Source organism: Columba livia, chromosome 1 (genome assembly GCF_036013475.1).
Source record: "Columba livia isolate bColLiv1 breed racing homer chromosome 1, bColLiv1.pat.W.v2, whole genome shotgun sequence".
NCBI classification, from domain to species: domain Eukaryota; kingdom Metazoa; phylum Chordata; class Aves; order Columbiformes; family Columbidae; genus Columba; species Columba livia.
The window spans coordinates 96,410,625-96,423,669 of record NC_088602.1 but is presented as its reverse complement, the minus strand read 5'-3'; the positions used below and the strand labels follow the sequence as shown (position 1 = coordinate 96,423,669).

The following is a 13,045-nucleotide window of genomic DNA, read 5'->3' as shown; positions in this document are numbered from 1 at the left end:
TGGAGGTAATGATTCCATTACGAAGACTCCTTCATATTTGGATAAAATAAAACATATTTTTTTAGATAAAAAATGTTTTCTTCAAATTTCAAAAACATAAGGTTTGTGCAGTACCTCACTGCCTCCTAGATCCATTCCATGGTTTTCCCTAAGCAAAAATTGAGGCAGAAAGAGCTGTTTGGCCACTCTGTTCCTGTGTGAGATCGACAGTGTAGCACCTACCCAAGAGAGAGTCAGGTCTTATTTGCTGCTGTTATATTGTAGACAGGCATAGTAGAGGAGACATAGTTGATAGGCCCCTCAAAGCCATTCTGTTTAAGGGGGAGACAAAATTTTACCTCAAAGAAAGCAAGCTGGCAAGCACTGATCATTGGTAATAGCCATCTGACATAATCAAGGTTCAAACTGTAGTTCTCTTCCAAGATTTTGCAGCTGCTCAAGTTCCTTCACCTCTAAAACTTTAAAAGGCCATCTGATTGCTGTTTTGAGCCCAGATAAAGTGGTTTCAGTACACAGAACCATCATCTTAGTTATTCCCTTAATACCTGTAAGATGAGATGCTGGATTTCATGACTTTTCTTCTAGGATAAAGGAGAGGATGAAGAAGAAATAGAACCCTCATTACTTGCTGCACCAAAATGGAAAGCATCGGAAATCACCAAATTAACACTCTGGACTCCACATGGGGAAAACCCACCTTCTCCCAGAGACGTCTCCCCAGTGGCAGCAGCAGAAGCAGTAACTGAAGAGGAGAAAATAATACCAACAATTTCAGGTTGGTTCTGCTGGACAGCTGGAAACTCCATGCTTTGACCATCCCCTGAAACAGTATTTTTCAGGTTTAATATCAAGTGGTGTGAGAGGGGTTTTTTTGTTTTGGTTTTGGTTTCTTTTCCTCCTATAGTTTTTACCACATACTGAATGTTAGGAATCTCCAAGCTTGTTCATAATCTGTACAAAATATATATATGTCTGTTTTATCTTAGATAGCATAGTTAGGTACAACTGTCTTAGGAAGCCTGTGAATCATTTCAGTTTCTATAATGGCCTGTTATACAAACTTGATTTTAAATAGTTACAGAAGATTTTGTGGGATTTTTCACATGAATAGAGGCTGCAGACTTCATTAAGAATTATTAGCTACTGCATGAAAACAATGGCTGAGTGCAAATTTGTAAAAATTACTTTGGTATTTCTAATTTCTCGTATTTCAGTCTCTGATGAGGCTGCTGAGGGTAGGGATGATGAGCTTTCTCTTCATGAAGCATCCAGTGAAGTTTTCAGCCCAGCAGGGGATGCAGAAGAGGAAGATGAGGGAAACAGAGAGGAAGAAGAAAACAAAGATCAGGAGGATCAAGGTGAGGAATGGGGCATGCCTGCTCATTCTCTCATTCTTCAGTTAGCAATCAGGGTCTGAAATGATGTATGTCAACAGCTGAAGTCATGCTGCTGCTGAGAGGTCCATTATCAAGCCAAAGAGACCATGGGAATCTCTACCTTTTATAAGGGGGGCAGTCCTCTGTAGACGTAAACTGGTTTTGAGTAGTCAAGTTCATATATTGTAGCAGTACAAATTAGAAGTGACACCTCTGTGCAGCATTATCTATGCATGTTCAACTGACAGCAGCTGTAGGGCTGAATTTCTAAGTGATTGCATTCACATACTTTTTTTCTGTTCAAAAATGAGAGAGAAAATTTCAGGCCCTGGGAAATGCAAAGGGTTTTGAGCACTGCACTTTTCTGTCATGACTGGAACTGTGTATTCTTATTTTTTCAACTGAAGTTAAAAAGCAGGCAAAACAAATCTGAAGAAGCAAATTTTAGGTATTGTTATGCGTTATGATTTGAACAGTCCCTGGTTGATTTATTTCTCTTACAAAACAAAGAAACCTGGAGTTCAGATGCTCAGGTTTTCTTCCTGACAGTTCAGAAACCTCTTTTGAATACAAAATTACTAAGCAGCAACAAAAGGATGCATCTATGTTTACTCATATTTAGCCTATGGATCTCCACCAAATTGTGGTGTTCATGTTTATTGTGTTAACATTTACAAGATTACATATCTGATGGATGAAAACATGAGATAAATTTATCCATTTGTTATCAGTCCATTTTACAATAAATCAAAACAAAGCACTCTCCATAGGGATCAGAAAGACTCTTCAACACTGTGAGAATGTCTGGAGGTATACACTAAACATTTAGGTGAGCTCTTGGCATTTTCATAGTTAATTAGTTCTCATTTTTTACTCACCACCTCTGAAGGTGCAGTCCTGCTTCAGGGCAGACTAGCCAGTTAGCTGGTGTGTGGAACTGGCATCTCACAGGATCCCTGGGATTGGATCAGATCCAGCAGAAATCTAAGCAGGTTTCCTGCATGGCTCTGCTGTGGATTTGGCAAAGTTTCATCGAACTTGGTTTGCCTCAAAGTCTCTTGGACTCAAATAACTATTTTTAACTGAACTTTGTTCTAACGGATTTCTGTCCTGCCAAAATGAAGCGGTCCTGGTATTCCTTTTAAAAATTATTATTGTTATTATTATAAGAAAAAAAAAAAAAGAGCAAGTGGACCCAAGTACCTGTCAGAGAAAGTATAGATATAAATTCCAATGCATGAAAACATAGGAATGTGATAGATCTTCTCGCAGTTCCTTCCAGCTCTTTATTTCTACTATAAAAGAGTTGGATTTCATACATTTTTCAGTGTAGGTCTACATCCATATTTAATTAGGCAACATATTTTTCCTCTTGTCTTTATGTTTAACAAGATTAAGTTATAGTAAGACAAAATGAAGAAAATGTGCATCATGTGAAAAGCAGATGTAACAAAATTTTGCTTCTTGCAGCCTTGTATTCTGTCAGATTACCATCATTTTTTATGGACAGGAATACCATCCTTCTTGCTCCATGTTTTTTGTGATAGTTGTCTAAATAGGAGACATTCTTTGGCTGTTTCAGAGTTATGCATGGGCCAGCTGGCAGTCAATATATGTGTGTACTGAGTCTGTCTGGCAGCTGACAAACAGTGTGTAACAGTTACATTCAAGTATTGGCAATGAAAGGTAATGGGAAAGATGACTGAAGTAGACAGCATAGTCCTAGAATTATATTACGGGTTACTAGGATTATTTTCCACTATTTTATAATAAAATGTGTCTCTATGTCCTGTTTTTCCTTCACCTCCACAGCAACTACTAGTTTAGAGGACCTAGGAGGATGAATCAAAGGAAGCAGACTAATTGGATACATCTAAAGATAAAGAGCCAAGAAAAGGAAATTTCAGAGTGCATCATTTATTAGAGTAAACCTGCAACATTTTTATTCATAGAAGGCTGAGTTAAGATACTTTGAATAAACACTTCGTCACTGTTGTGCCTGGAATAAATATCTATGAAACTTTTACGATCTCAGAGTGTGCAGTCTCAGGGTAACTCTTTATTCCATGTAGCAGGTAGTCAGTTGTTGAAATCAGTAGGGAATTATCCTGGATTCATGAAGTTGTGTCCTCACAAGTTTGCAGAAGCAAACTCCTGCTACTGATAGTTCTTCTCTTCTTTGAATCCTCTGGGCACACAGACCTGGGGATCTAGCTTGTAAAGGCAAAGGCAGCATTAGGTTTCCCAGCTTCATCAATATCCCCTGTCACTAGACCACCAATTACAGACCTACATTTTCCTTGTTCATTCTTTTTATTCGTGTGGCTTCAGAAACTCTTTGTGTTGCCCTAAATCTCCCCTTGTCAGTTTGAACTCAAACTGAATTTTGCTTTCCTAACGCTGGTGCAGTGTTTTTAAATTTGCCCTTTGTAGTCTGCTTTTGCTTCTATTTTCACAGAATCATAGAATCTTTTAGGTTAGAAAGGACCTTTAAGATCATAGAGTCCAACTATTAACCTAACACTGCCAAGTTCACTGCTAAACCATGTCCCTAAGTGCCACATTTATGTGTCTTTTAAACACCTCCAGGGATGGTGACTCCACCGCTTCCATGAGCAGCCTGTTCCAAAGCCTGACAACCCTTTCCGTGAAGAAGTTTTTCCTAATACCCAACCTAAACCTTCCCTGGTACAACCTAAACCTCCCCCTGGAGAGGCCATTTCCTCTCATCCTATCACTACCTACTTGGGAGAAGAGGCCAACGGGAGAGCGACAAGGTCTCCCCACAGCCTCCTTTTCTCCAAGCCAAACAGCCCCAGTTCCCTCAGCTGCTCCTCATCAGACTTGTCCTCCAGACCCCTCACCAGCTTCATTGACTCCTCTGAACTCTCTCCAGCACCTCAGTGCCTTTTCTGTAGTGAGGGGCCCAACACCGAACACAGTATTTGAGATGCGACCTCACCAATGCCGAGTACAAATGGATGATTACTTCCTTAGTCCTGCTTGCCATACTATTTCTGATACAAAATTCAGAATATTCTGTATATTACTACTTATTCAGTGTATTCTGTATATTACCACTTTAGTAATAATCAGCTTAGTCCCTTTTTTTTGGTTGTTTTGTTTTTGGTTTTGTTTGTTTGTTTTTAACTTGTAGCCTTTCTCAAGCTGTTTAAAGGAGACTGTCTACTGATCAGGGTGAGGAAGTGGGTCTGTGACAATTTCCCAATGCCACACTTTATACCCTTGCTGATCCACCAGCTCTTAAGCAGCATGTTGTCCATAGTACAGAACTCCAAGCAGCATTCAAGCTGCTTCTTCAGGGCAGGCAAACAAACTCTTCCTTTCATTTTCCCTTTCTATCTTTACCAATGAACCCTTCGTTCATTGGAGAGCTCCAGTTGTGTGAACTGTACCGCCATGTTTCAGATTTTCCAAGAATGTCACTCAGTTCTGCATCTACACACAGAGCAGTTTCTAGTTCTTCCTTTTTTTTTTCCTAGGCTGGATCCATTTGTATACATATGGTTAAGGCAGGGCCCCTTTTGACTCCTTTTGTCTTGGCCAAGAGGTACCTTGCTCCCATCACTCTGCCCCATTCACTTACCACCTCTGAACTCCATTCCTTTACTTAGTGTACATAGTTATCACCATCCTTCAAGGTATCAAGTTTAAGTCCCTCATCACCAGATTTACAAACCTGTTGATGAAGACACTCTTACTCCACTTTATTAGATCACTTTGTTCCTCCAAGAGGGACCCATGGTGATGAAAACTAAAGCACTACCTATAGCAACAGCCATGTGACTAGTTATTACCTCTCAGGATTGTGTCCCTTCCTACCTGACCTCTTCCCATGGAGGATCAATGGGACGTTCTCTGGGTTTCCATGTCCTTTGCCACCCAGAATCTTACAGGTACTCTTGTTTTGCTCCAGGTGTCCCTCAGCAGCATCACTGATGGTCACATTGATGAGCAGTAATGGTCAGGGGACTGGATGAGCCTTGGCCATCTCTCTACAACACCCAGTGTCTGGGCATCTACCAAACAGCAAACATCCCATGACAGCACATCTGGTCAGCAGCTAGGTTTCTTTATTCCCTACAGAAGGGAATCTCCAGCTGTTACCATTTGCTGCTGTTGTTCAAGATGGGCACAGCTGGGTCTGAAGCCTCACTTAGCAGCATATGTTTTCCTCCCATTGCTATTAGGGCTCAATACCAATTCTGTATTCAGGTCTGAGCAGGGAGGAGGAACATTTCTCCCGCTGTCAGAAGTCATGAACTTCAGCTACCTGCCTCAGGGGAGTCCCTGTACATTGCTCCGTCCAGCACAGCCCCTAGATATTCCTCCACCTCAGGCTCTCACCTCTGTGGTGACCCTTCTGATATCCCATTTACACTCCTTAATAGTGGGCAGTCTGCACACCTTCCTCTGCAGGCCATTGGTTACACGACACCTGGACCACCAAACATCTCTCACAGGGGAGAATCCCATCACCCACAGCCCCAATGAGACACCTGCCCAAGCCCTGTCTAGGCTATCACCACTGACATGCCAAGGGTACTTTCTTCACTGATGCTGGAGATCAGCTCATCCACACTGGTGTTGCACAGCCCTACACTGTTTGCATGAGGGTTTCTGCTTTTCCCCAGCATGCACAAACTACTGAAAGCTCTGCTTGCTGTATTCCCATCTCCCAGATGAATAAGCATCCCTAAACAGCAAACAACAGTCCAGCACCCCTTATCAGCAGGCAGCTAGCTACTGAATATGCGGCTCCTTTTAAATCGAGAACCTGTCAATCAGGAAGCAGCCAACAGGAGACAGCAGCTGTAGAAGTCCCCTGGAAGCCACCAGAATCAAATGGCATTATATAAATAGTAAGTTAAAAGTAGAGAGGAAGGCAGAGCAAACACTAAATGCCATGGACAGAACTTTTCTCCTCTTATGCAGGTGAATAAAGCTGCTCTGAAATAGTTTTTTTTTCCTGATAATATGTAAACAATACCTTAATTATTAACACATGTATCTGTTTGACTTTCATTGACTCATACAGTGAGAACATTGGTATAAATGCTGATGGGCCTGGAGCCAGAGAATTGCCAGCAAGTAGCAGCATGCTTTTGCAGTAAAATAACTGGTTTTGGCCCAGCTGGGATAAGAGATGTTGTACTGATCTTGCTGAAACAAGACCTGCATTTTTTTATTCTTCACGTCAGAGCAGGGAATCTATACTAAAATTTTTATTTAGGTGAAAAAGTGAAAACATTTTAGCAAGTTCCTTTTCTCAACAACTCACAATTTCAGCAAAGATGTGCCCAGAATTTTAGTGGTAATAGTGGATTAACAGAAAGTAGAGATAAGGAAACAAGTCATATGACAGAATTTATTACTTCTTCCTGCAATTTGTCTCCTACCAGATATGTCACAGTGAGAAAATTCCCATGAGATCTTTGCCCTCCTATCTCACATGTAATTTCGTTTGCAATTTCTTGTCGCACCGATTTTGAGTTCAGTGAGTATCTTTTCCTCTTTTTGCTTTCTTTGGCAAAGAGAAGTGCTGCATTGCCATTATTACTCTCGCTAGATGAAAGGAAACTTGGCTTGCTAATGTTGATGTTTTTGTCTTTTTCTAAAAAACTAAAAATCATTAGTTTGTTTGCTAGTTTTAGTGCATTCTACTGTAAATTTGAGAAATATCCGCACAGCATATTTCCCAACTCGTTTCCATTTTAAAGTAATTTTCAGTTCAAGCTGAGTTAATTCTTGGATGATTTATGAAATTACCTTCTCCCCTGCAGCAGCCAGCACTGTACCGTTTATTAGTACATGAGTGACCTCCAGTGGGTATACTTGCAAAAAGTCCATCCTGGCTGGAATACAACCAAGAGCAGCTAAGAACATGTGGAAGACTCTAATGTGCTAAAAAGTGCTCCCAAAAAGATGGCTTGCTCCTTTTGGAAACCACTGGTGCTTTTGTCAGAGGAGACATTTCATTTCACTGTATTTCTCAGAAATACCAAAAGGATAATTTGGAAACTAGTTAATCATTCATCCCCATCTTGGAGACTGAGGAACCCTTGACAAAACTTGTTGCACGAAGGTATGCTAAGCCTCACTCATCCTTCTGCCTCTTCACTTCTTGGTAATGAAGAAAGACTGTTTTAGATAGTATTATAGCAGCAATTTTTCAGACGTCTTCCTAAATAAAATAAAAAAAAACAATGTGCCAAATGCAAGGATATAATGTTGAACTTAAGACTTTGAAGCCTTCCCTCCACCTCTTCATCCTTAGGTTATCACTCTGGTGTTCAAAGTGTACCCAAAAGTTTGTACAAGTACTGTTTAAAAATATTGGACCATTTTAACTTATGCATCTGATACTGATGCAGGCATCCAGCTTTTTGTCTTTAAATCACAGAATCATAGAATCACAAAATGGTTTGGGTTGGAAGGGACCTTTAAAGATCCTCTAGTCCACCTCCCTTGCCATGACCAGGGTCATCTTTCAGTAGATCAGGTTGCTCACAGCCTCATTCAACCCGACCTTGGTATATTGAAGACATATAAGACATTATGAGTTCAAAATTAAGAGTCAGATAATTCTCTCCTACGTATAAAGCTGTGTATGAAAAATGGTGCTGAGAGTATCTGTTTTCCACATGTCTTAGAAAAACATCGGGAGACCCTGTCATGTTTAACTTCCAGAGCTTCTTTCCCAGAGATGGGACTTTTTTCGCAGCTGACAAGGAAGCTGGTCGTAAGAGTTCATTGCAGCTAAAGGAGACATCTGTGGTTCTTCTCACACCAAGAAGGTCTTGGAGTGCACTTGTTTCCACCTGAAAATGCGAATTATTTAAACACCTCTGGAGAGAGGTTCATTTTACAGTCACAGATGCTAAGGGAACCAAGACCAGTTTGAGCTGTTGCATAAAGCAAGCGTTACCCTCTTTCATCCACTTCATACTAAGGAAATTTATGCCATTTATCCAGAGCATGTGTGTGATAGTAGCATCTCTGTTTGCTTTCCTCTCCAACCTAGCAGTATCTGAATGCCAAAATGCTGCAGATAAGGCCCTGTTTTTCCAAACACTTGATTACACAAATAGTTCCATTAAGGAGGCACTTTCAGGTGGATTGAGTTAACTTCTTTTGACAATATGGTTTTGTTTTTATTCCTTGCACCCATAGAGGTAGGAGGTGTTGCCTCCTGGGGTTTTGCCCAGTTTTTCTCCAAGTTTTTCTTTTAACTAGGTGACAGAACCGAGAGGTCTGAAGTGCTGTCCAGACCCTTTGTGATCTCCACAAAAAAATGGATTGTAAAATTAAATTATTCACTAACTCCTTCCTATTCTCCATAGTACAATCTTTTATTTGTTCAAAGCTTTCGTGCTGTTCGCAGGTTCAAAGGGTCATGAACATTTTAATTTTTAATCACCCACTACAGAAAGCACTAAAAGATAAAGACCAGGCCCATACTTCTTTCTGAACTCACAATAGACAGCTGCATACATTCTTTTTAAAAAATTCCTTTTGTTTCAGAGCATTTCAGTAACAAAGCTCTCAGAAGACAGCCAAAAGTCTACTCAACTGCTTTACCCCCCACCTGATGATTTAAAATTGTGCAAACCGAATAGAAATAACTGCTGTTCTGTGTCAGCAGAATCACACATTTGCCTTGCAGCAGTATCAACACTGGCACAATGAAAAAGATTTGGAAAAATCAGGAACAACACATGCGCAGCATTTTTTTTATCTTGTTTTTCAGAAGAACTGGGCAAAAGTGTCTCTCCAAGCAGTTCTGCCTAGAAGTAGTCCCAGACATTATTATAAATTTCTATGTTATAATGCTTTCAACATGTGTGTAAACAGCATTCTTGTTTGAAACCAAAAAAGTGCTGCTCCTCCTCCTCATCTCTCAGTCACACCAGGTCTTAAGTTGATGTAAATCTGCGGCTGTGTTTTCCCACAAGGTGTCGCCATATATTAACATCACAGTATATCTTTATCAAAAGAATATATATTTTCGGTTTTTGAGATATAAACAAAAAATTCTGATTCTTTAGGTAGTACTAAAAGCATCTATTAAACTACATAAATTTGTAATGAAATAGGTCCAATTAAAGAAAATTGCAATGGAGGAAAGCAACATCTATTTTTTGAAGATGCAATAAAAAATCAAGAAACTGGAAAATAATTTCCTGTTTCTTTTGCTTATTACTGAAGTGTCTTAGCAATCTACCTGTTGAGCATATTTAGTTTGCAAATAGTGTTGTTTGTGCTCTATGGGTCTCATGATTAAATACCAAGATTGGGCATACTGATTGAATCCTTCCCTCATATTCCACTCACCCTTAAGAAAGGTGCTACCAGCCATAGGGGCACTTCCCCCAGCCATGTCCATCTCCCCTCTCAACACCTGCCTCTAGGGCAGCCTGCACGTACTCATTTTAGATAGGAACTTGATGCACAACTACAGGATTAGACTGCTGTAAACTGGCTTTTGGTAGCATTACTTCTGGAGACCAAAAGGAGTGAAAAGCAAAGACTAGTATTTCATTGCTATGTTGCAAATGGTGGAAGCAACATAGGAAAGCTGTTCCAAGGAAGGTGATGATGCTGTTCTTAAAGGTTACTCTTCACAACAGACTCACCCCGACAATACTTCTGATGCCATTGGGTGAAGGCAGAGATGTCATTTTGTGTTTTATTTGGTGTTTTAAAAGGAGGTCCAGGTTCTCAACCTAAACCAGTATGTGCAGCACAATCTAGGATTAATATATAAGAGTGTTACAGAAAAAAAACCTCTTACTCCTAAAAAAATAGGGGAAAGTTTCTTATGAAAGCACTTGAAATTTTATGCCAATCATGCTTTAAAAAGGACCAGTCTTTTAAATGGCTTTGAAGACTCCTGTTCCTGAAGGAAGTTTCCTTTCTCTCTTTCTTGTCAGTTAGTGACAACTCCGTCTCACTTCCCTCTCCTTGTCTGCTCCTGACTCTGTCCCCAGGTGAGCAGTGTGCCATCATCGCTGCTCTCACTGGGTGTCATTTGAGCAGCAGGAGTCATTTGGAGCACCAGCATCACTCCCACCCATCCTTACCCTCATCAGGGCTTTTGTTTCACCCCAACCAGCCTCCATGCTGGGGCCACCGAGCTCAAGACCTCCTCTTATTCAATATAGTTGCATAGACATGTCCCCCACCAGAGAAGAAAGATAGTCTCTGCAACTTGCCTGTGTTTCTTCTCATGTAGAGATGAGAGGTCAATCCCAAGGCTGGAGCAACTCATAAGGCCAAAAGCAGATAGGCTGAAACCTGGGACACAGACTGCAAAAGCTGTTTCAAAGGGCAGCTTTTCAGATGTGAGGGATAACAGTAGCCTGGACTTTAACAAGTGCCGCTGCTATCACGTGTTGAAACAGAGTCAGATCCCTATCCAGAGACTGTATCCCTAGCAAAAGCTTGACCCAGAAACACACACCAACAACTACACAACCCTGGTACTGCACATCTCCAAGCCCTGATTAGAGCTGGGACCATCTCTTACATGGGGGTTTTAGTCTGGGGTGACAGCTTCTCAGACGACACCTGTCCTATGGCTTGAAATCACGTGATGAAATCAGAGCAAATCACACCAAAAAATAACAGCTTTCATAGAGAGGAAAGACCCACAGGAGCACTGTGAGGTGGAAGTTGACTCCTTTGTGGGCATTGAGGTCAAATCTCCTGGGAGTGACTGGAGATGTGCCATGCCTGGGGCTAAGTCCTTGCCACATGCCACCCCCGTTGTCCCGCTGCCCCCATTTCCCTATCCCTTCCCACTTGGACAGGTTCCTTGGTGACAAAGCAGGCCAGAGTGGCTGCTTTTCAGCAACCAAGGGCTGGGCTTGCCCCCATGGCAAGGTTGAGCCCAGCCCAAGGGTGCAGGCAATGTGGTGGGAGACCCTTGCTGTTTGCTGTTAGCATGGCTGAGCACAAGGCAGATATGTTGCTTCCTCCCTCATCATCTTGCTCTTCCCCTACATGCTGATTTTCTTTTGTCGTATTTCCTTTTCTCAGCTGGACTCACAGCCCTTCCTGAAGACCACAGAGGAGCCTTGGCATTGCCTTCAGGGGTCAGGTCAAAACCATCCCTCACCACACCCACCCCTCCCAGCTAACAGCAAGTACGTGACAGGGCAAGATGCAGAGAAGTAACCAAACCATGGTCTTCTCAGTGCTGCGGTGGCATCCTGTTCCCTTGGAGCAACAAGGGGCTGTGATGGCATTTGAGGTTTTTACCTTTCTCCGGGGTTTTGTCTGTAGCCACCCAGCTCAGATGCTCAAGCTGCAACTAGCGATGCAGTCCTGTGCCCTCCCTTGTGTTGCTTGCTAGCTAAAGAGCTCCTCTCTTGACCCTGGGGCTTTTGATTTTCGCTTTAAAATCACAGCACTGTCAAAAAAGCAAGAGCTCAAGCAACTTCACCAGAGCTAGAAAGTCAAAATTAATCATTTCAGGTGCAAGGCTGAGATATGAAATCTTCACACCCACAAATAAGGGTTCTTGTCAGATACCTCTCAGCCCAAAAGCCTGAACGTTGGGTGGGCTTTATGACATGCCCTGATGGCTTATGGCATGCATGCAGACATATTTCAAGAAGGAGCAGGGAGATGAAGTGTGAAAATGAAAACACTTTTAGTCACACTAAAAGAGAAGAAGAAACCTCTATTTCTTCCTTTATTTGAAAGAAATGCTTGTGCTTTCCCAGAGGTAGTTATATGAGAGGATAACTAGAAAGGAAAATTAGAAAGGAAAACACACTGTGGAAAGGCATGTACTTGTTTGTGCACAAAATTTTAGGGCTATGTTCCCTTAATTAAACAAATCACCAAGAGAAGAGCTGCAGACATCTTTTGGGTGACCCACCTAGTAGGTGTGTCACTATTTATACAATTTAGCATGGAACAGCACAAGGCCAAGCTGCTGTTCTGCGAGTGCCGTCTCAGGAAGTGTTCAGCAGTTAGAGTTGCTCATGTCACGGTTTTGTCACCAGTACAGTAAAGCAGGGGATCTTTCTTTGTCCCAGCAACAGTAAAGCAATCAGTTCGGTTTTCTTCAAAAAGGAATCTTTTAGTCCCTTGTGCAATATGGATCACTTGGGAATCACTAAGTGGGGAGCTGTTAGATAGAAAATTGCCCCCCTTTGTAGAAGAGGTAAATAAATAGTCAGTATGGTATTTGCTCTTGCAGAACTGTCAGAGCAAACAGGAAACCCAGTGGCTTTGGGTAGAGCTGGTTTCCTCTTCAGATAGAAAATAAATTCTTTTCAGTCCCAGTTTTTCTGCTTGTCTGAAAATAACCAAGTGCATGATAAAAGCAGTTCTTATGGGATGTATTTTGATCTTGGAAAACACAACATTATCTGATTTAGTGCCTTTAGTTCCTTTAGCAGTGGAATTTATAATCAGGTAGTTCCATATTCGTTAAATGTTGGTACTCTCAGAAAACGTGAAAAGGTACTTTCTTCACCACCAGAAGAATTATTGCTCACTTGCACACCGTTTCATAGGTTATTTCTTCTCAGCCACTGAAATAAAAACAAAATTCAGGCACCAAACTTGGAAGTGTTTTTCTGTTCTTTGACATCTCAGAGAAGGTATTTTACAGCCTCTGTAAGTCTTCTGGA

At 41.4% G+C, this 13,045-nt stretch overlaps 1 protein-coding gene across 7 annotated transcripts in view; it reads left to right on the top strand.

Moving 5' to 3' along the window:
- The window catches only part of RSPH1 (radial spoke head component 1), a 98,713-nt gene that overhangs the window by 73,173 nt on the left and 12,495 nt on the right, over window positions 1-13,045 (top strand). For 2 of the 7 annotated variants that reach the window (XM_065068951.1, XM_065068981.1), the window contains 3 exons: window positions 586-775; window positions 1,215-1,358; window positions 11,439-12,973. In XM_065068951.1, the coding sequence (XP_064925023.1) occupies window positions 586-775; window positions 1,215-1,358; window positions 11,439-11,539 (435 nt within the window). In that variant the 3' untranslated portion in view covers window positions 11,540-12,973. Of the gene's footprint in view, window positions 1-585; window positions 776-1,214; window positions 1,359-3,188; window positions 3,401-6,799; window positions 6,895-7,180; window positions 7,614-11,438; window positions 12,974-13,045 lie in introns of those variants that run through there. The other 5 variants (XM_065068959.1, XM_065068991.1, XM_065068967.1 and 2 more) reach the window with 3 other exon arrangements.